We start from the raw sequence: 20,023 nt of genomic DNA on the forward strand, positions 1-20,023 counted from the left end.
TTGTGCAGTCATCGAGGTATGTTTTGCTGCTAACAAATATGTTTACACTCGTTTACTTGATAGTGATGCGATACTTTTCTTTTCATTATCTTTGTAAATATTGTATATTGCAGTTGTATATTTATATTTTTGTATGTTTTATAGTTTGACGGTGACAAATTAATAAATGTCAGCTGTGTAAGAAGATTCGAGACTGTGACGATTGTCCTTATGTAAAGCCGGCGTCCGGTTTCCAACGTGCGTCGGGTTCACTGACAAATCAGCGTTCGTCCGCTTGCGTCAACACAAACACAGATGACGTAACACGTTTTCTTTGCACGTACGGAAACACAATCCAAGTACACGTAACCTCAGCCATGGATATAGACGCCGTACGTCTTTCTATACAGATACCGACTGATTACATTTAAATTGGAGATGTGTTTCAGTGTGTATATATGTATATATATATACACGCACACCTCTGAACATTCTGAACTCGATTTTTAATGAGTTTTGTAATGCAATTGCGAAGATTGACCATAATTACCCATATTTGACATTGTGCTGGACTTCTTCAGCGAGAAAAATAAAATAATCAATGACTGTAATACTAATACAGTATCTACATGAATTTCAAACCTTTCCCTCCCGCTCTTTGATTCACTCCAAATTATGTGTAATATTCTACATTCTTAACCATTTAGACTCACTTAAATCCTTGACTGTAATCCACATTTTCATTGGATTTGCACCATTTGGTACAATGAGATTAACAAAGCCTAATTGGGACATACAGAAGGTTTATTCATGTTTTTTTTTTACCCTGCTTTGGCAAATCAGTCATCTGTGACACGTGCGTGGATTTAGCTCGGTCTAATCCAGCGCCTCATGTTTCAATGAGATCTGGGTGAAAACCAACAATTTAGGTCACGGAGCCTCACGGTGAGTCAAGGATGGTAATACAGTATAGTCAGAAATAATGCTCCTGAAATAATTATGTAAATTAATCCTGCATGCGCGTGGACCATCGTTTTTAATTACCTTAAAGAACCAAATGGGAAGCAAGGTAATGGGGAGACTTCTAAAACGGCTTTTATGGTCAATGTTGACACGCATGCAACTATGAGCATCAGTATGTTTTGTGCACATTGAGATGGCTACAAAGGCAGTGGGGAGTGTTTTATTGCAGCAAGGTCGATACCCTGAGCAGCGAGCCATATCGACAGGGGGCGACGTGGACGCTCTCTTGGGGACGGTCTGTCCAAGACTGGAAGATTGAAATCAGATTACAGTACACTGGGACACATTAATCCTATTACCGACAATCTGGTCGTTATGTTTATTTATATGCATATATTAGTATTGTCAAGCGTTTACATACTTATTTAGATAATTGCAAAAAAATCATTAATTAATTTCAATTAATCTCATTTTTTCTGATACTATTTTTTGTGAAGCTTTTAACAGGTATTTACTTGAATAATATGTTGTAATTAATCCAAAATCACCAAATATGAAGTCTTTTAAATCAAAGACTGTTCTAATAGTTTTCGTTGATCCTTTAATACGGTCGAAATGGAGTCATTTTTACAGGAATTTTTCTTTAAACAATTCTCAAAACTTATACAGCAGATTTCGTTGTAAGCACCACACGCCAGCAATGTTGGTTTGCAAGGCCCAGTGGTAACTTGTTCTGAGATGATGTGCTAAATATGCACAGCTAATATGAAAATACGTTTTTGAAGCAAATAAAACAGAGTTAACTGAGTTAAAATATTTAATCGTGTGGATTTAAAAAAAAAGTTAATCTTGAGTTAGCGCTTTCATTTTGACAGCCCTAGTGTATGGATATATATATATATATATATATAATTTATATATAATACAATAATTATTATTTATTTTATATATATATATATATATATATATATATATATATATATATATATGGTTGAATGCCTTTAGCAAGGAAAATGAAATTGGAGAACCGTTACGGTTAATTGAAAAAAAAAATCAAGCACGTTCACTACGTCTGCACTTTGCTAAGACTCACTTAGTTTGCGATGTGCCATCATACTACGCACTAAACTTCTGTCATTTGAATACGTGCGTGTGCATTACTTCCAGGGTTCGAGCTTGCTGGCTCTCAGTTTGACACCTGCGCGCTAAATCATATGGGGGCTGAAATGTATGGAGGTTTCTTCAGACACATGCTGCAGGTGTTAGATGACCCGTCACCCATCGAGAACTTGGCAAAACATTATTATAAGTAGCTAATGTCGTCAAAAATGTTAGCTAATGCTATTCTGTCTTAACATTGCAGTTCTGCTTACCTTTTGACTTTGACATGAAAGTGCCTCGGCTGCTCTGGAACTTGGTTGGTGTGGAGGTGATGATCATGCTAATTCGCCAAAGTGCAGAACGGTTCCCTCAAGGACACATTTTCAGAAATACAAAGATAACTAAAGATGTATTTGATTGTGTAATTTCACACTTGATGTGTGGGAGGGCACTCCAGAGAGGCTGTTATTTGTATACAGATGAGCTATCACAAGATAAAATAATAATAATAAAAAATCCTGCAGAAATAGTCCCAGTTTGCTAGTTTGTGCAGCAGCATGTATGAGGTAGACTGAGTGACATTCAAGAGCAGCTTGGAAATTAATTTCTAATCTTTACCTGAATGTTTTAAACTCCTGTTTCCGTCGTGGGATCATATAGAATGTCATAATGCTGCCTGGAGTTCTGGACAAGCTATCGCAGCAGGGGTCCGAATGGTTGTCACTCAACTTCCTGTAGCTGTCGTCACGATCTTGGTCATTCATCCCGTCGGTGAAAAACTTGGCCGGTTACGTAAAGGTGACTCAGAGAATCATGCGCTCAGCACTTTGAGAAATCCTTGCAGTTTCCACGTCGCCAGGTTTACTGTTTGACGCCTTGTCCTCGCAGCTTGCAACACATTCAGGAATCTAGCAGAACTTGGGCTGTTTTTCTTTTTGCTGGAACTGAGGGCTTAGTCAAGGCGGAGGCAATTGTCAAAAGTTCCAAACACTAGAATGAAAAACAGTGCTGTCAGGAAAGGCGTACTAAAACTGAATTTTACTTAACTTGAGTTTGAATGTGAATTTCACATATTTTTACATCCTCTCTGAAAAAAGAAATCCCCCCTTATAGAGTTGTACATGTTTAACTTATAGGTCTTGCTAACCTTGAGGTGATTTGTTTAAAAAATGATTTACTGTATGTGTTGGTCTCATTTAATTTATATCAGAACATCCCAGCATTTGAACATGGGTGTGGTAGACCTTTTACATCCACTTACAGGATACACGCTTATAAGCGATTCAGGCTGCGTTTATAATAATCCACTCATTTTCTACTCCCTAATCACCATATAGAGATTTTGCAGACTACATAATTAGTTGACTCACCAGTGAAATGAAAACTGGCCTAATTTTGGAACGCGACGCTGGCGTGCTGTCAATCACGTCGTTGCTGTCACATATTTACAAGGTACCAGATTAAAATCTACTGGTGGACCCTCCATAATAAGTAGTGAACACATGTAATAGAATACATTGTTGTTTTACTGATATTAAATATAGTTTGTTATATTCATTCCAAATAATACCCCAGAAGCAGCATCTTTCTGTACAGGGAATAACGTGCTCACGACACATTCTATCAGGCTAGGCCATGAGGCTGTTTTTCACCTAGGTATAAAATAAGATACAAAGGAAAAATACCATTCAACATATCTGGTGGTAAAACCAGTTTTCAAGGAATGTGCAATGTTTTTGCGAACATTATAATAGGGCTAAATGATTTTGAATTTTGGGACCGAAATCGCGATCTCAGACAACACGATTTCAAGATCATCAAGGCGGTGTTTTTTTTTTTGTTGTTTTTTTTTAAAGGGCCGTTGTGCCCCGTGCTCACGAAGCAGGTCACACTAATACACTGATTTTAAATTTAAATAAAATAAAATAAAAAAATCGCTCGTAGTCATTTCTTTCACGACAGCTTGAATGCTAGGCGTCAAGCTATCTTGCGCCACAGCAGTATTGACTTTATTTGTACTATATGCACGTCCGTGCACAGCAACAGGAGCCGCGTGATAACAAATAAACAACCCCATTAACAAGTAGCATTTTAAACGAGGAGGTCGCTAAGCGTGCTATTTGCTAAAGTGGAATACAGAGTCGGGAAAGATCCAAAATATGTGCTTAGTTTTACAGTCAACTTTTAACAGAAGAACATAATAAGTGGTCTTGTATTTTAATACATGTTGCTCTGCTCTTATTACAGAAATTGCTTTTATATTTTTTAATGGTATAAAGGCGTTTTCAGTCAGGTTTGTACATGGTGAAGAAAATCGCAAATCAAATCGAAATCGCAATCAGAAAAATCTTAAAACAATTTTTTCCTAAAATCGTTCTGACCTACGTTTTAATGCAGACTTCATGACGATGCTGAGAGTTGAAGCCGGCCAAAAGACACGGGAGCTAGCAAGTCAAACGCAGTGAAATCCTTGACTTCTTCTCCATGTATTCTTCCAGAGTTGTTGCGCAGTATAACTTTGTTGCAAGAGTAGCACTGAGGCGACTCGTCATTTATTTGAACGGCGCCAAGCCACACTTTCTTTTGGCGCACCAACCCCACTTGAACTCGCGAGCGTGCAACTTTGTCTTTGTTGGTTCGGCTGCTTCTTCTTCATAACCGCGCACTCGGCAGACAGTCAGTGACTCAGCTGTGCCCCAAACATGTTTTTGTGCTCAGAATTTACTCTTAGGTGCTTAATCGTGGCACAAATCCATCCATCCATTATCTGTGCCGCTTGTCCTCACTAGGGTCGCGGGGGGTGCTGGAGCCTATCCCAGCTATTTTCGGGCAGTAGGCGGGGGACACCTGGAACTGATTGGCAGCCAATCACAGAGCACACAGACGAACAACCAGCCGCGCTCACACTCATCCCTAGGGACAATTTAGAGTCAAGGGAGATTAATTAGAATCAATTTAGAGTGTCCATTCAACCTGCTCTGCATGTTTTTGGAATGTGGGAGGAAACCGGAGTACCCGGAGGAAACTCACGCCGGCACGGGGGGAACATCCAAACTCCACAGAGGAATCAAACCCACGACTTCTGCACTGCGAGGCCATTGTGCTAACCAGTCGGCCGTCGTGGCACAAATCTAACGCATAGGCTTTCCCTACAGCACACAAAATGCTGGGGTTGGGGTTTGCTTCCTGATCGAATAAAACTCATCATATAGTGGCTAAAAAGTCATTTTGAAGAGTTACCACCTGTGGTAGTACCTTCATGGTGCAAGTACTTGTACTATTTGTGACTGTGAAGTTCTGACTGAGATGAATCGTGTTTGTCAGGCAGTTTGAATACTTGTGGAGTGAAAAGTAGGACATGCTGTTCTAAGCAAATTCACCTGATGTCCTGCCACTCACAGCAGCAGGTGCTGCAGCAAGTTGTCCGTCTGTCTGTGCGTGTCGTTCAGCTGGCTATTTTAGACGGACTAGAATTTCATTAATCAATAAAAATATGACATTTTAACACATGAACAATTGCTTTCCTTTTGTTTATATAATTAACAGTTTTCATTCATTCATTCAAATTAACATGAATACTGTCTGCTTGCTCAAGCTTTCTCAAGCGCTGGCATAGTTTCTGAGGAGCCGTACGGCAATTAGACTGATTCCGACACTGACGAGAGGGAACGTGTTGCGTTAAATACCTCAAAACAGTCAAACCGGACTCAGTTTTTCTCCCTTTGCCTTTTTAAAAACGTACATGCATGCATGCTTCTGTATGTTTTAAGATGGCGTATATTTTTTTACCATGCCTGCATCCAATAATACAGTGAGCCTTATGTATGAATAGAAATATCACCCGTAACTGCTTTTTAATACAGTGTACCCCTCGTGAAAATATGGTACTTGATTAATATATACGTCACTGGCAAGAAACAGTTTGACATCAGTGGAGCCATAAACGAGCCGGTATCCCGTTTCACTCAGTGTAGAAACATTGAGAGGAATCCGAAACGCATGCTTATTTTTGCAACATCCTTTTAAAAACCAGACGAACAACGGAAGTGGGTCCGCACGCAGACCGGCGCTCATTTTCAACCTTGTGAAACGCGACACCCATCTCTTCTTCCTCAGTCCCCCTCTTCTTTTCATCACCTCCGTCCCTCATGGTTCTCGCGCACGGCGATCACATAAATTAGTGATCAGCACGCTCACTTGTTGCACGCTCACTTGTTGCACTTGTGCATCTCGGGGGTTAATATGATGGAACATGACCGTCGAGCTTGGCCCACCTCTCCTCCCGTGCCAAAACATCCATTTAGCTTGACGGAGTGCATCGCTTGTCACTAATCACGTATGCCGTTTCATGACATGAGTCACGGGAGCTGGTCGCCACTCATGGAAGATTTACGTGGTGGATAAGAGATTAAGTGGGATTCGCAGGCGCTAACATTCGTTTGTTGAGCTGATTCTAAGTGGCGATGTAAACACGATCGTTGCATCCGCAGGTCACGTTGGGCTAAGAAACGATTGTTTGAGGGAAACACACCCTGTGTATTATGACATCAGTTGTGTCAGGTTGTTGACGAAGTGGAGGACCCAAAAATGCAGGGAAGCGAGGCAGGGGTAAATTAAATGTCAAAAAATACAAAACAAATGGGAGCAGCAAAACGCAAGGACTTGACTTCACTGAAAATAATGCGAGACAGGCTTGAGGACAACTGACGTTGACACTGACAAGAACTGAATGTAAACAGGGAACTAAATACAAACAAATTGACGAGACAACGAGGAGCACCTGGACAAGACACAAAGGGTTGGAAGGACCTGATTGGTTAACACTGGAGCTTGGGAAGACGAACACAGGTGGACACAATGAGAATGACGAGACACACCAAACACAAGGAAAAAAAAAAAACATGAAACTAAGTACTGAACCAAAAACCGCAAATACAGATCGTGACAGTTTGTAACGTCTCTTAAACGGAGAGATTTTGCAAATTAGCCATTGGCTGTAACCTAGCATATTTACGGGAAACCGTTTAATTAATATGCACCGTCGCTGTATACATTTAAAAAAAAATAAAAATAAATACAAATAGAAATATAAAATATTTGGCATCCCGTTTTCTGTTCTATTTACTGTTTAGACACAATTTTTCACTTTTGGACAAATAAGGATCAATTGTCCATGTTTCTGAATCTTGTATGGTGAATATGAAACCAGACTAAAAAATGCGTTGCTGAGTGATACAAGGTAAAGTTATGGCCCACTCAGTCTACACAACTTTTTTGTTGCTCACTATAATCGCCCTGTCGGACTACATGATGATGTTCTGTGTCTTGGAGCGGGCAAGATGTCACACGAGAAGTCCGTCACTGAGTAGACCCCGCCCAATTGTCACTTGCTTTTCTGTCGTTCAGCGCAGGTCCGTCGGGCAAGCGGCACAAGCAACTGCCAAAGTCATGTTGACGGAGACATTATGGGAATGTGCGTTCGTTCTCTGCTAGGAAAAGAGGGGAAAAAAGTCAAGTTTACTTTTCCAATATTTCCTCTCTACTGTCCATTCCTTTTTTTTACCATTTTGATTGTATGTGCGCGCCACATCCAGTCTCTCGTCATAAGTAGGAGTGCTCTGTCTTCCTTTTGGTCAATGCCAAAGAACCAATCGAAGGACGACGTAGGGCATGTCACAATTCGTCCCAAATGCCAAATGACCAATCATTGAGTATGTCACATTACATTTACTAAAAAAATAAATACATAAATAAATAAAAGGGTTTTTGTGGATCTATGTATTTAGAATTTCTGCCCTATTTATCTAATTTCCAACAAGGATCTTGTTTTTGTCAGTGATAAACAATAAATAGAGGTCATATTGAACATCTTGACATCCGCCGGCATTGTGAGTTTTGTCGGGTTGTGATGAATTTGCAGAGGACTATTTTCAGTTTCTGGGAAGACTGAAGGGACTGACTGACTCTCGGCGATAGTGCACATTTAATTAAGATTAGAGTCAAGATTCCTGGGGCAGCCGGAGGAGATAGTGAGCGGGAGCGACACTGACGACCTCCGGTTCATCTCGATCCACCCGAATGCATTGATACAGGAAGTTAAAGCCAGGTTAATACTGAGAATGAGAGAATGAGAATGCCCTTTATTGTCATTATACTCGGTGTACAACGAGAATTGGAGAGCTGCCCCTCTCCAGTGCACATATAAAGATAAATAATAATAAATAAAATTAGAATAAAAAGACAAAACAAAAAGTGTGTTGAAATGTGCTCTGGGTGCCACATTATGTTGCAGTTCTACAAGGCAACGGTAATTGTGCGCAAGAGTTCAGCATGGAGATGGCTCTCTGGAAGAAACGGTTTGTCTTTGTGTTGATGCACCTGTAGCGCCTGCCAGAGGGCAACAGGTCGAAAAGTTGTGCGCTCAGGTGAGTATTGTCTTTCATGATCTTGTGAGCTCTGCTGAGGTGGTGTAGATGTCCGACAGGGAGGGAAGAGGGCAGCCAATAATCCTTTGCGCTGTTTTGACCGTCCTCTGAAGCCTCACTCTGTCTGCCTCAGTGCAGCTGCTGCACCCGGTAGAGTCACAGTACATCAGCAGGCTTTCAATGGACGTGTGGTAGAAGGCCAGCAGCAGCTTCTTGTCCAGGTTGTATTTCCTGACGACCCTGCAGAAGTGCAGATGCTGGTGGACCTTCTTTATCACTGCTGTGGTGTTGTGTGTCCAGGCAAGGTCATCCGAGATCTGTACTCCCAGGAACTTGAATGAGTGGACCCTCTCGACACACATTGATGTAGAGGGGCGGCAGTTCACTCTTGGGTGGGGTGCCTGTGAGGGGCGGTGATTGTATTGAATGCCGAGCTGTAGTCCGCAAAGAGCATCCTGGCATGCCTCAAAAGTCAGACCAAATGATCTAATTTTGTGAGACCTCAGCTAAAGTTTTAATGGTGGTGAGAGTTTGACCCTGTGATATATATTGTGAATGAATGTGCTTGGACTTTGCGTCTTTGGAAACCAGACCTTATTTCACTGCAGTGTCTTTTTTTTTTGTTGTTGCCGTGAAGGGAGTTGGTGGGCTGAGGCCTCAAGAAAAGCGCCGCTGATTTGTCAGCCGGCAGTGCCACCTCCCAGCGGCCTCTTCTCTGTCGCTCTCCCGCCGAGTTGGCTGATTGAGTTCTCGGCCGACGAGGCCAAGGGTGCCCGCTGAGAAGAAACGTAGCATACATGGAATACATCAGGATGTTGGGGATAGAGGAAATGGCATTGGGATTTCCAAAAAAAAAAAAAGAAGATTGAAGGAAAGTGACAGGAAGTTGGAAATCACATTACAAATTAACTTGAAAGAAAATGAAAGAAGGGCAGCTAAAGTCACGTCTGAGTCTCAGACGGAGGCGGTGGTGAATCACTGAACAATATTAGCCCTGTCTCGTCTCATTGGCAAAACAATACAGGTTATACTGCAAAACGACTCGTCCTTACAGAACATACTAAAATGACACTCAGACTAGGTAGGAAAATGTACTGTATCCGAAAATTTACCTCAATCCAGTTTCTATAGCGCTTGTCTTCACTTTATTTTTGCGGGAGAGCTGGAGTCTATACCAGCTGACTTTGGACAATAAGTGAGGAACAACGTGGACTGGTCGCCAGACAAATACCAAATTTACACCTTAAGATCCATGCTACCAATCATATCATACAATAATAATAATTAATAATAATATATTGTTCCCATTACATTTTAACTTGTGATGCGTTGTTAAGTATTTTTTTTCAAATGACAGACTGCAGGCAAATGGGCCCTCGAGTAATTATTTTTATTAAGAATTCATATGTTTGCATGTGTCCAAAAGTTGAATGTTTTTTTTGTCTTTTCCTTTTTTTTTTTTTTACAAACCCACAAAATTCTTCATAAAACACTGTTGAACATCCAATTTCCCCATGGGAAAACATAAGAAGGGGAATGGGGAAATAAATATAGGGGGGAAAAATGTGAAAAATCCCAAATGTGAAAAAATATTGGTAAAGAAAGATTAGCAAATTTGCATATTTATAGGTGTCAAACTGCAAATATGCACAGGTCGACTGTAGTTTTAACTTGTAATATCACCAATCACCATTAGATGGCAGACATTTCTTACTTGTGCTTACGATGGGTCTTGTAGTGCCCTCTACTACAATGTGAGTAGGCCTAAAAAAATGATTTAGGAATGACATGCGGAACAAACATAGTACCCAATAATACAATTTTTTTAAATGAGGTGATTTATGTGGAAAAAATGTACAATATGAGTTCTTGCACATTTTTGTTTCTTGTTCAGCAGTTTTGTGCTGCCCTTGAATGCTAATTTTGATGCAAGTGAGCCCTTTGCACTGGGAAAAAATATAGTATGTGGTTATTTTGTTGTTTGCTTTATAAGACAGTGGATCATAAAAATGAAAATACAGTTTTTGATCATCCTAGAATGTTGTTCCTAGTGGTGCGCACGTCTGCCTCACAATTCTGAAGATGTGGTTCAAGTCTCATGATGTTAGCTCGTCAGCATACTTGGCACTAAACTCAAATATTTGTTGACGTTGTTTTCGCAGGAAAGATTCGAGGCGGCCTTTCGGATCTACGACGATCAGGCAACCTTCCAGTTGTTCAAAAGCTTCCGGAGAGTCCGTATCAACTTCAACACCCCTGAGGCAGCCGCCCGCGCTCGTATCGAGCTGCACGAATCTGAGTTCAACGGCCGCAAGCTCAAGCTCTACTTTGCCCAGGTGAGACGCACCAATCGGACACTGAGAGTGAAAAATACACCCCGAGGTTCCACGTATTGTGTGACAAGCTGCATCACACCGTCTATATACTTGAGTACAATGACAATAAAGGGATTTCTAATTCTAATTCTAAAACTGTCATTGATCATTGACACAACTTGTTATGACTGCTGCCGCGCCTCTCAGTGTGCAATTATAAGAGGATTAAGGATTTTAGAGTAGAGACAATTGCTTCATGTCGGTTTTGGTACAAAGCTTGTCATTAACTACACACTGACTGAAGTTGAATGTGCTTTTAAAAGAAGTCAATCACATGTACCGGTAGACACATCGAATTGAAAAAGTCTGCACACCCATGTTCAAATGGCCGGTTTCGTGATCGATAAAAAAATGAATAAATAAACCAACGTAATTATTAACGTTTCTAACGTAAATGTGAATTATACAGTAATACCTCATTTAGACAAAAATCCATGAAGTAGCGACCATATCTACCTATTTAAGATTTATACATAAGTCCAACACTATATGCATATGAAGTGCAGGTATTTTATTTGTCCATAGTGACTATTTGGATATGACTTTAAAGATACGGCCTGGCCTGTTAAAGGAAGTGGTTGTCACCGGATAGCAGTGTAGAATTGGTTGGCAAGTTGACTGAGTCGGTCAGTTGTGGCAAACGGCAGCTCGCGTGTGAATATGTCCTCCTATTTATGTTGTTACCTTTGTTCAATAAATTGATTAAAAGTGCGTCAGCGGCTGCCCAGCCTTCTCCGGGCTGTACATTTTGTTCTCACTGGCGATGAAAGGCTATTTTAAATTTGCTTATGATGGCTACTTGACCGGAGGCTTGTTGTTGTCTACCTTCAGTCAGTTCTACTTTGCAAAAGACACATTCCGCTTTCATGCACTTTAGCTCCTTTAATTCAGGGTCCTAAACTTTGGATATTTCCTCTCTTTTATGCACTCTTTACCTCTGACTCATGAGCATCGCTCTAAAAATAAATCATTGGATAGCCACTGCCAGTGAGGTTGGTGGCTTAGGGGGGAAAAAGTGAGCGCCGAGCAACAACCTTTGGTGCTCCTCTGGAACCAAAGCCCCCCCCAAAAAAAGTGCACCCCTGCTTTTAAACTGTACAACTGAATTGAGAAAAAAAAGATTTTTTTCAAGACGGGACATTATATAAAACGCCTGACATCACTTGTTGTCATCATTGTTGCCGCCAGGTCCAAAATGGCGACGAGGACATCGACAAATCCTACCTGGCGCCCCCACAGCCCGTCAAACAGTTCCTGATCTCGCCGCCCGCCTCGCCGCCCGTAGGCTGGAGTCAGAGCGAGGACGCCACGCCGGTCATTAACTACGACCTGCTGTGCGCCGTCGCCAAGCTGGGACCTGGTGAGTAGTCATTAACGCGACTGCAGTTTAAAGTGAATAATGACTTGACGCTTGTCAGGAGGAGCAACAAGCTGTTTCGACTTGCGTGAATCGTTACCGTTGAGTTGTTGACGTTCCTCTTTGATCGCTTTCAATGAACACTGCGTAATACTGCCACCGGAAGCTCTTCAAAGCTCATGAGAAACAACTTTTTTACTGCTAAGTGGGAATATTGTGTTGCCTTGAAATATGAGTTTAACTTGTTCCATATCTCAAATCTTCTTTCCCCACTGAAATGAATGGAAATGCCATTAATCCGTTCCAGCCTTCCTCCCAAGATACTTACTAACAAGAAAAAAAAAAGCTTTTTTTTTTTTTCATAATTTTTCCTTTTAAGTCACTGGAGCAAAAAAAAAATATCTTATGGTTCTGCTGTATTACATAATAAAGCAAGCTTAATTGCGTCACTAAATCAGTAAAAAACAAACTGAACAAATATGACAAATAACTATTTACTTGAATATTTCCAGTTAAAACCCGCTTTGTTTTTTGTTTTTTCTTGGATGTGGTGAGCGTCTATTGAAAAGAGGCAATCATTTTTAAGAATGCATTTTTTGAAAAGTATTGAACAATGTTGTAGATCTAGTTCTGTTTTCACAAATATATAATGCTTGGTTATAGTATTGTAATATGCACAGTACTTTTAATACAATTCACTCAACTGCAGATGGTGTGTGCCGTCTATCAAATTACTCTCTGCAAATGCAAATGTCAAAAAAAGGGCACTGCAGTTTCTGCAATTGCTGAAATTTGACATTTCATTCGTTTGTGCTCAGACCGAAGCCATGTCTAATATAAAAATATTGCTTTGGCGCCACCCTATGGCATCTTGGCGCTACGCAACTATGTTGAAATGAGGGGAGGTGCTTCATTAAGTCAGGCCTTAGCCTTTGCCGAAAATAAAAGCTAAAGTCAATTACAAACCTTTTTTTGGACTGCCATCAATTACGCACAAACAGAACAAATGTCACATGGTTCACAACGTGCACGAAGACTCCACAAACGCTATACGCATTGCTAGGTGCTGCTGTTTTGGTTGGCAACTGAGTCATCTTTAATGTCCGCGTCACCACTAGCGTCCGTGGTTTGCGATTATTACTGCCACTACCGATTTTGCTTCTTTTGATGGTGAAAGTGAGGCATCTATTGGTTTTTATTTGCACCCAATAAGAACAGTAATCGGGGTATGGTGTCTATTATCGAGCGGCAGCCTCGTTGCTAATGTCAGCGCGGTGTGAGACGTGAGTCACATTTCAGATAGCAACCTTTTCGAGAAAATGCCAGCAAACACAAAGGAAAGCGTCGCCCTGTTTGTGCTCTTTAAAGCTTATCTGTTGTTTTTTTTCCTTTTCCCCCTTTATCAGCTAAAACCTATTTAGTGTCCTCGCACGGACAGTCCCTCCAAAGAGGACTGTTTGGACAATGGCGCTGCTCTGTTACCATGTCAACGCAGGGAGTCAGGAAGTGGCTTCAACTCTTGAGTCCAGATAGGTGACGGTTTTGTGCCCACAGCGCACTCACGCCCTCTGTTGGCTCACAGTAATGACGGCACATTGTCGTTTTGTTGTTTCTCAGGGCCAATTTCCTGTCTCATCTTATCGCCGTGGCAACTGCGATGCAATCTGGAGAGCGTATTCTTTCATTCTGAGTCACCTGTGCTTGTCACATCGGAGCGAAAACACACTTTCATTCATTGCCTGGCTTATTTCATATCGTGCAAAGCGATAGTGTAGAGTATTATGCTTTGAAGTCTGGTGCGTGTATACCATTATGCAGATCGTTTTTATTTTTATTTAATTTGTCGCATTTTGCATTTTAGAGACGTGGTGTACTGTGAACTCCCCAAAATCAAGTTTGACAATGAATATTTATACATCCTTAACTCATATTAAGATGTATTATGCATGAATTTATACAAGCATAAAAATAAGTTAAGCACTTGCATAATCAAATCTAAGTAAAGTAAAAGTACTAACTTTTTGAGTATGCCTGAATGACAAATAAAAGAATATATATCGAAAGCCAATTTGAATAAAAAAAAATCGATCTCTGTCCGCTATCATTATTGGCGCCCCTGGTAAAGATGTGTTCTTGAGCCTCTGATGTATTTTTTTCTAAATAATATAGGACCATCATTTAAAAAAAAAGGAAAATTCAACCTTTAATTCAAGGACTATTTATTTATCCATTCATTTCATTTGTGGGGGTGTGTTCTTGCTCACTTGCTATTCCCCACAAATTGTGTGGGGCTCCACTTGACCCTTCATATCATAAAAAAATAATAAAAATGTCATTGTGACAGGTGAGAAGTACGAGCTGCACGCTGGAACGGAATCCACCCCGAGCGTGGTGGTGCACGTGTGCGAGAGCGAGACGGAGGACGATGAAGCGGCGCGGCCCAAGCAGGAAATCGTGCAGACCAGACGTCCCGACGGACCCCCGAAGGTCTTCAACTAGACCCTTGCCCCCTCCCCCACAGGCCGCTTGTTAACCTGCAGCGCAGCACGCCCTCTTTCTCTCGCTCTCTCTTTTTGCCTCTTCTCTCACTCTCTCTCTATCTCTCCCATCTTTGCACTCGCAGAGAGTGCTGCCGCCGTCATTCCAGCTCAAAAACAGACAAACATTGCTCCAGTTTTTGTGGGCCATCGGATGAGGCGGCTCGGAGGGAACGCATGAGGAGACGCGTACACGCACATACACGCACGCACACACACATTCCTCCGGTGGGGCAGCCTTGACTCCGCCCCGGCTCGCCGAAGCTCCGCCACACATACACACACAAACACACCAAACACTCAAATTATACACGACGCTAGTCCAATTAGCGTGTTAGCTCCCCCGCACACCTCATTGTTTCATTTTGCGATGACTCGTGTGTTTTGGGGTGATTTGCACATTTTTCTGCCCCTTTTTTTTTCCACTCATCTTCATATCAGCTCGTATCGGGATGCATGTATATACTCTACGGCGTGAAACAATACTAATAAAGTGAATATTTAACATCACACACACTGCACGGAGCGCCATATGTGACTAAAAAAGTTGTGGTGGCTGAATATTTCTCCTGTTTTTTTTTTTTTTCATTTAATTTAACTAGTAGATGTGTGTTCTTAGTGTGTACTCGATACACTTTTTGCATGCTTAAGATGCAGACGATTTTTTTTGTGTTTGCATGCAGAAGTCCAAATGGCATTTTTCCCCCCTTCCTTCATTTGAAATTTTCAAACTCCTTCCATCTTTCATTCGGACCGCAACTCCTTTTTTGCAAGGGTGGGAGCGACCTCACGCTTTTTTTCACCCCGGCTTGTACATAACGCTTTTGGTCTTTGTAGACGTTTTTCTAGTCCCAAGAGGGAAAGCTGCCTGATGAGATGTCAACCAAAGCATTCTCACGTATTTCCCACAATGAGAGGGATTGACAGTATTTAGTTGCTGTTATTGAATGCGTTTTCACCCAGCTCTGCCTCACATCGTTTTATTTCACGAAGTCATGTCTTCTTCATATCCGCTAGATGTGTTCACCAATGCTAATAAGACACGACGAAATAAATAATTAAGGGTTAACTGTATTTATTTGGCGCAGTAGACAGACCGAGGAAAGCACACTGGCTGAGATGCCTGATCCAGCTAATCAGGCGGTTGGCTAGCAACTAAACTGCGACTAATGAGGTGTACAACTCGTGGCTGTCGGTGGAGACATCGATATGTGTCGGTCATGTTGATTACCCCGGGCACTGTAAGAGTAGTTAACGCAGGTAATGATTTTTTTTCTCATTTTAAAAATCTGTATAGCAATTCATTGTTGGCAGCAGCGTGAGTATACGAGAAGCTAACTAGCCTAGTGGCTAGCTAGAAAAAGCATTTTTGCCAGAGCCTACACAAGTCTAAATTGTCCATCGGTGAGAATGTGAGGTGGATTGGCTGGTGATCGGAGTATAGTATAGAAAATGGATGGATTAATTTGTACTTTCTTTATTAATTTGTTTAAGCCTTATTACGTTAGCGTAGGGGTGGGGAAACATGAACCATGAAAGATGCATACGCTACTCCCAAAAAGTTAAGGATATTGCTATTTCGGGTGGAATTTCGGAATGAGCATAAAATGCATTGTAGCCTAAACAGGTGAACTTAATTTGAGTTCATGTTCAACTTTTCAATGTTGCGATGCGTTTTGCACAACTCGCTGTTCTCCTTCAAGGAGACGAATTCTTTTCCAATGACGTCCACCTCGAATTCTTCTACTTTTAGCAACAGTTTGAGGAATATTGAAAAACACGTAAAAACAAAAGAGGCTTCAAGATGTTTGAAGCCAATCCCGGTTGAAGTTTATCGTCTCACTAACCTTAAAGATAATTGTGTATTTCAAACTATTCCATAGATGTTCCTAATGAACAGTCCGTTTAGCTTAATCCGAACAAATGCCATTGACATGCTAACCGTATCAATAGTTGTTTATTGGGAGAAATGGATATTTGAATACAAACAGTTGAGCAACACATGTAGACAGATAATATAAATGAAACATTAGACTCTTCTTTTATCACTCCCAAAAAGGTTTATTTGTACCTTTTGTTCCTTTTTATAATCAACAGTCGAACATGGTTTGGGCTCACCCAAATCACCTATTTTTGACCAAAAATCGCAGAAAACAAGCTTTTTTGTGGAAATATGTGCATAACAGTGACTTTTTGCTTTAGTGATGCCTCAAACATCTGAACAGTCATTCAACAAAATACCACCAACATTGAAAAATTTGACTATCATCCTTAAATTTCACCTAAAATCCCAAGAACACTAATTTTATATGAGTAGTGTACAACAGAACAAATGTTTGTCATACATTGTGGGTTCACTGTTTTAAAAGGAGTTCCTCCGAGAGTTTAATTTGTCTTTGGATTTGCATGACAGGTGCGCTCCCTGGGCCATTTATGGCCCACAGGCCGCAGGTTGCCCACCCCTTTGTAAACCTCATCCATGATCACGTTTTAGAGGGTAAGACTGCGATTTTTTTTAGTAAACTAAAAGATGCATGTGAGCACTTTAACTCTGTTTTTTTTGTGATGGCCTCCTTCGCACCAGTTAGGAAGCACATACGTTTCTTCTTTGTTAGCGTTCGTCCGACACCTTAACTGGCCTTCACGAGCATGTGGCACTCGTTTTTTTTTTCCCTACGTCACAACATTTCAGCTGTTGCTTTTTGTGTGTGTGTGTGTGTGTGTGTGTGTGTGTGTGTGTGTGTTGGCCCTCAAAACAAAAGCATCTCCTAAACGTTTTTATTCAAGATGTTGATATGTGACGTAGAAACGGAAAGCAGTTTGGCGGGGCCCTTCTTAAAGGGCCAGCGACGTGATGACTTTTTTTGTACTCTCTGTGCTCACAGACGTGTGTGTACGTGTATATTTTTGTACATAATGCCAAATTTTTATGTTGCTGAGGCGCCGTCCCAGCAGTATGTGTGCGTGTGCGTCCACGCGCGCTTTGTCACGGCTTCTCTCGGACGACGATGATGATGATGAAGAAGTGCAATGATCATTTCAGAGAAAAAAAACTCAACGATGTTTGTCACTGTTGTATTGTTTATTTCATTTTTTGTTGACTATTTTGACATGTGACTAATATGTCTTGTACGGTAGTAAAATCCTGAAAACAAAGTAGCAAAAATGAGCAATAATTTACAGTTGTGATAATACCGGTCTGTGTGTTTTCATGTTTTCTCTCTTAACAGTATCTGCTTCTATTTGTGTAGAATTGTTTCACATAGAGAACATACATAAAGACTTCTTCTTAAAAACCACGTTTGGTGTCGTTTATAAAAAGACAATGTATGTTTAACCTCCTTTATAGCTCTAAATCATCCCAAAAATGTCTTAACAGTTTTTTTGTTAGGTGTAAATTAATAATTATTTATGTATTTAATTCATTATTTCATGGTACCGTGTTGCAGTGTTTCGTGAATTTATTTTATCTATCAAACTCGTCCTTCAAAATTAGAGGGCGGGGCTAAACGCTGATTAACTCAAATCTTGTCTAAGCCGTTGCTTTGGCCTGAAGTGGTTGCAAACATGGCGGCTACGACGATGGAGGACTTTTGTGAGCTACATTGACTGAGCGATCGAGGCTTGTATTTAGTTGTTTTGCTTGAATATTCATACCAAGTGAATCGGAATATTTTCACGAGACACTCGGTTGGCATCAATCCATTATTCTGGAATGGATTTGCCTTGACTAGATGAGGAACTAAACTGATGTTAGGACCTATATATATATATATATATATATATATATATTTTATTGGTAATTAATTTAATTCTGTATTTAATTAATACATGAAAAATGTAATTAATGACCCTTTTCTTTAATTATGCTAGGGGGCATTTATTTATTGATATGATTTATTAAATTCCATATTTAATGAATGAATGAAACAATTACCCTCGTGAGGAGAAGCAGAACTGATAATGGATGGATGGATAATTAATTTTAATTAAACATTTCATGTTGTAATTATTTATTTAATTTTGGCCATTTGAAAATCTAAAATCTATTCTTGCTGTTTTTTAACCCACATTGGCCGAAGGTGGGAAAAGTGTGGATTTGATTGCAGATACACTTGCGAGGCCATTCTCAAGAGAGAAGCTCGCTCTGGTGAGCTGAGGTCGTCCAACACTGAGTCGTGGGTAAGTGTGTGTCTGGATATTATTTCTCCAGCAGTCGTGTCGTAAATGACGGTATGATGAGGGGGATTTATTCAAGTTGGGCAAAGTAGGTGTGAAATGCACGGCCCGCTACTGATTTCTTCGAGTGTATGAGTTGGAACGTCTGGTTGGAAATACACAAGCAGATGGAAACGATGCAACTCTGGGAGATGCTGCTCAAAAGTCCACTTTTGCATCGAGAGGGAAACTTACCGCTTTATTCTTGTGGTGAGTGACATGAATATTATGTCTTTTTTTTTGTCATTAGAAAGCAACCATATGGAAATGAATTTGTGTCGGAATTAACATAACAGATTATTCTTCAAAATCAAAAAAACTTTTTATTTTCTCTTTTTTTCATCTAGGAGATTTATGTCATTTGCTCCACTTAAATACTTTGCAATTCCCAATCATTCTCTTCGTTTTATTTTCACTTCAACCGAGAGTGGCAATAAACAGCTTGAAGCCTCCTTTTTGAAGTATTGTTCCCAAACTGCTGCTTGTTGTGAGTTGAGTGGCATTCACTGGCACCAGCGCTCATTTAAAACTTTCAATCTGGACCCGGCTCGTGTCACAAATAACTCATAAGTTGGGTCACTCATATCTTAAGGCACCAGTGTATGTGTGTTCACTCTCAACATGTGCGACGTCAATTTTGGGAAGTTTTGCTACATTTGCACTGTGGTGAAAACAGGAGTTCAGAACATTCATATCATTTCAAAATTATCACACCTAAGTTGAGTAAACTTTAACCGTTTGTTAAAACTTCACTTTTCAGCCGTGGTTGGCTGCATCCACCTCTTTTGCGGAGTGAAAGCTGACCTCCTTGCGGGTTTTTAAATGGCTGCTCTTCTTATGTAACTCTGGTGCAGCGACATGGGAACACCTGGGAATGCTGAACAATGCATTCACTTCAAACTTGCTCACAAAAACGCTACAGTCGCTGCTTTAATATCCTCCGGATAGTAACTGGAGAGCGCAGTGATTTGTTGGCACTATTGAAGGGTAGGGGGGACCACAAACGAGGGTGTGTTACTAGAGATACAATAACAAGACCGAGATATCGCTCATATTCACTTCGGCAGA

General features: G+C 40.7%; 1 protein-coding gene across 2 annotated transcripts in view; it reads left to right on the forward strand.

Moving 5' to 3' along the window:
* Positions 1–15,002, forward strand: part of rcan3 (regulator of calcineurin 3) — a 38,903-nt gene extending 23,901 nt beyond the window's left edge. For both annotated transcript variants that reach the window (XM_088314750.1, XM_088314758.1), the window contains 3 exons: positions 10,631–10,804; positions 12,032–12,203; positions 14,545–15,002. In XM_088314750.1, coding sequence (XP_088170876.1) covers positions 10,631–10,804; positions 12,032–12,203; positions 14,545–14,699 — 501 coding nt within the window. In that variant the 3' untranslated portion in view covers positions 14,700–15,002. The remainder of the gene's footprint in view (positions 1–10,630; positions 10,805–12,031; positions 12,204–14,544) is intronic.
* The last annotated feature ends 5,021 nt before the right edge of the window (positions 15,003–20,023 follow it).

Source organism: Idiotropiscis lumnitzeri, chromosome 1 (assembly GCF_059441095.1).
Source record: "Idiotropiscis lumnitzeri isolate Australia: NSW breed Sydney's pygmy pipehorse chromosome 1, RoL_Ilum_1.0, whole genome shotgun sequence".
NCBI classification, from domain to species: domain Eukaryota; kingdom Metazoa; phylum Chordata; class Actinopteri; order Syngnathiformes; family Syngnathidae; genus Idiotropiscis; species Idiotropiscis lumnitzeri.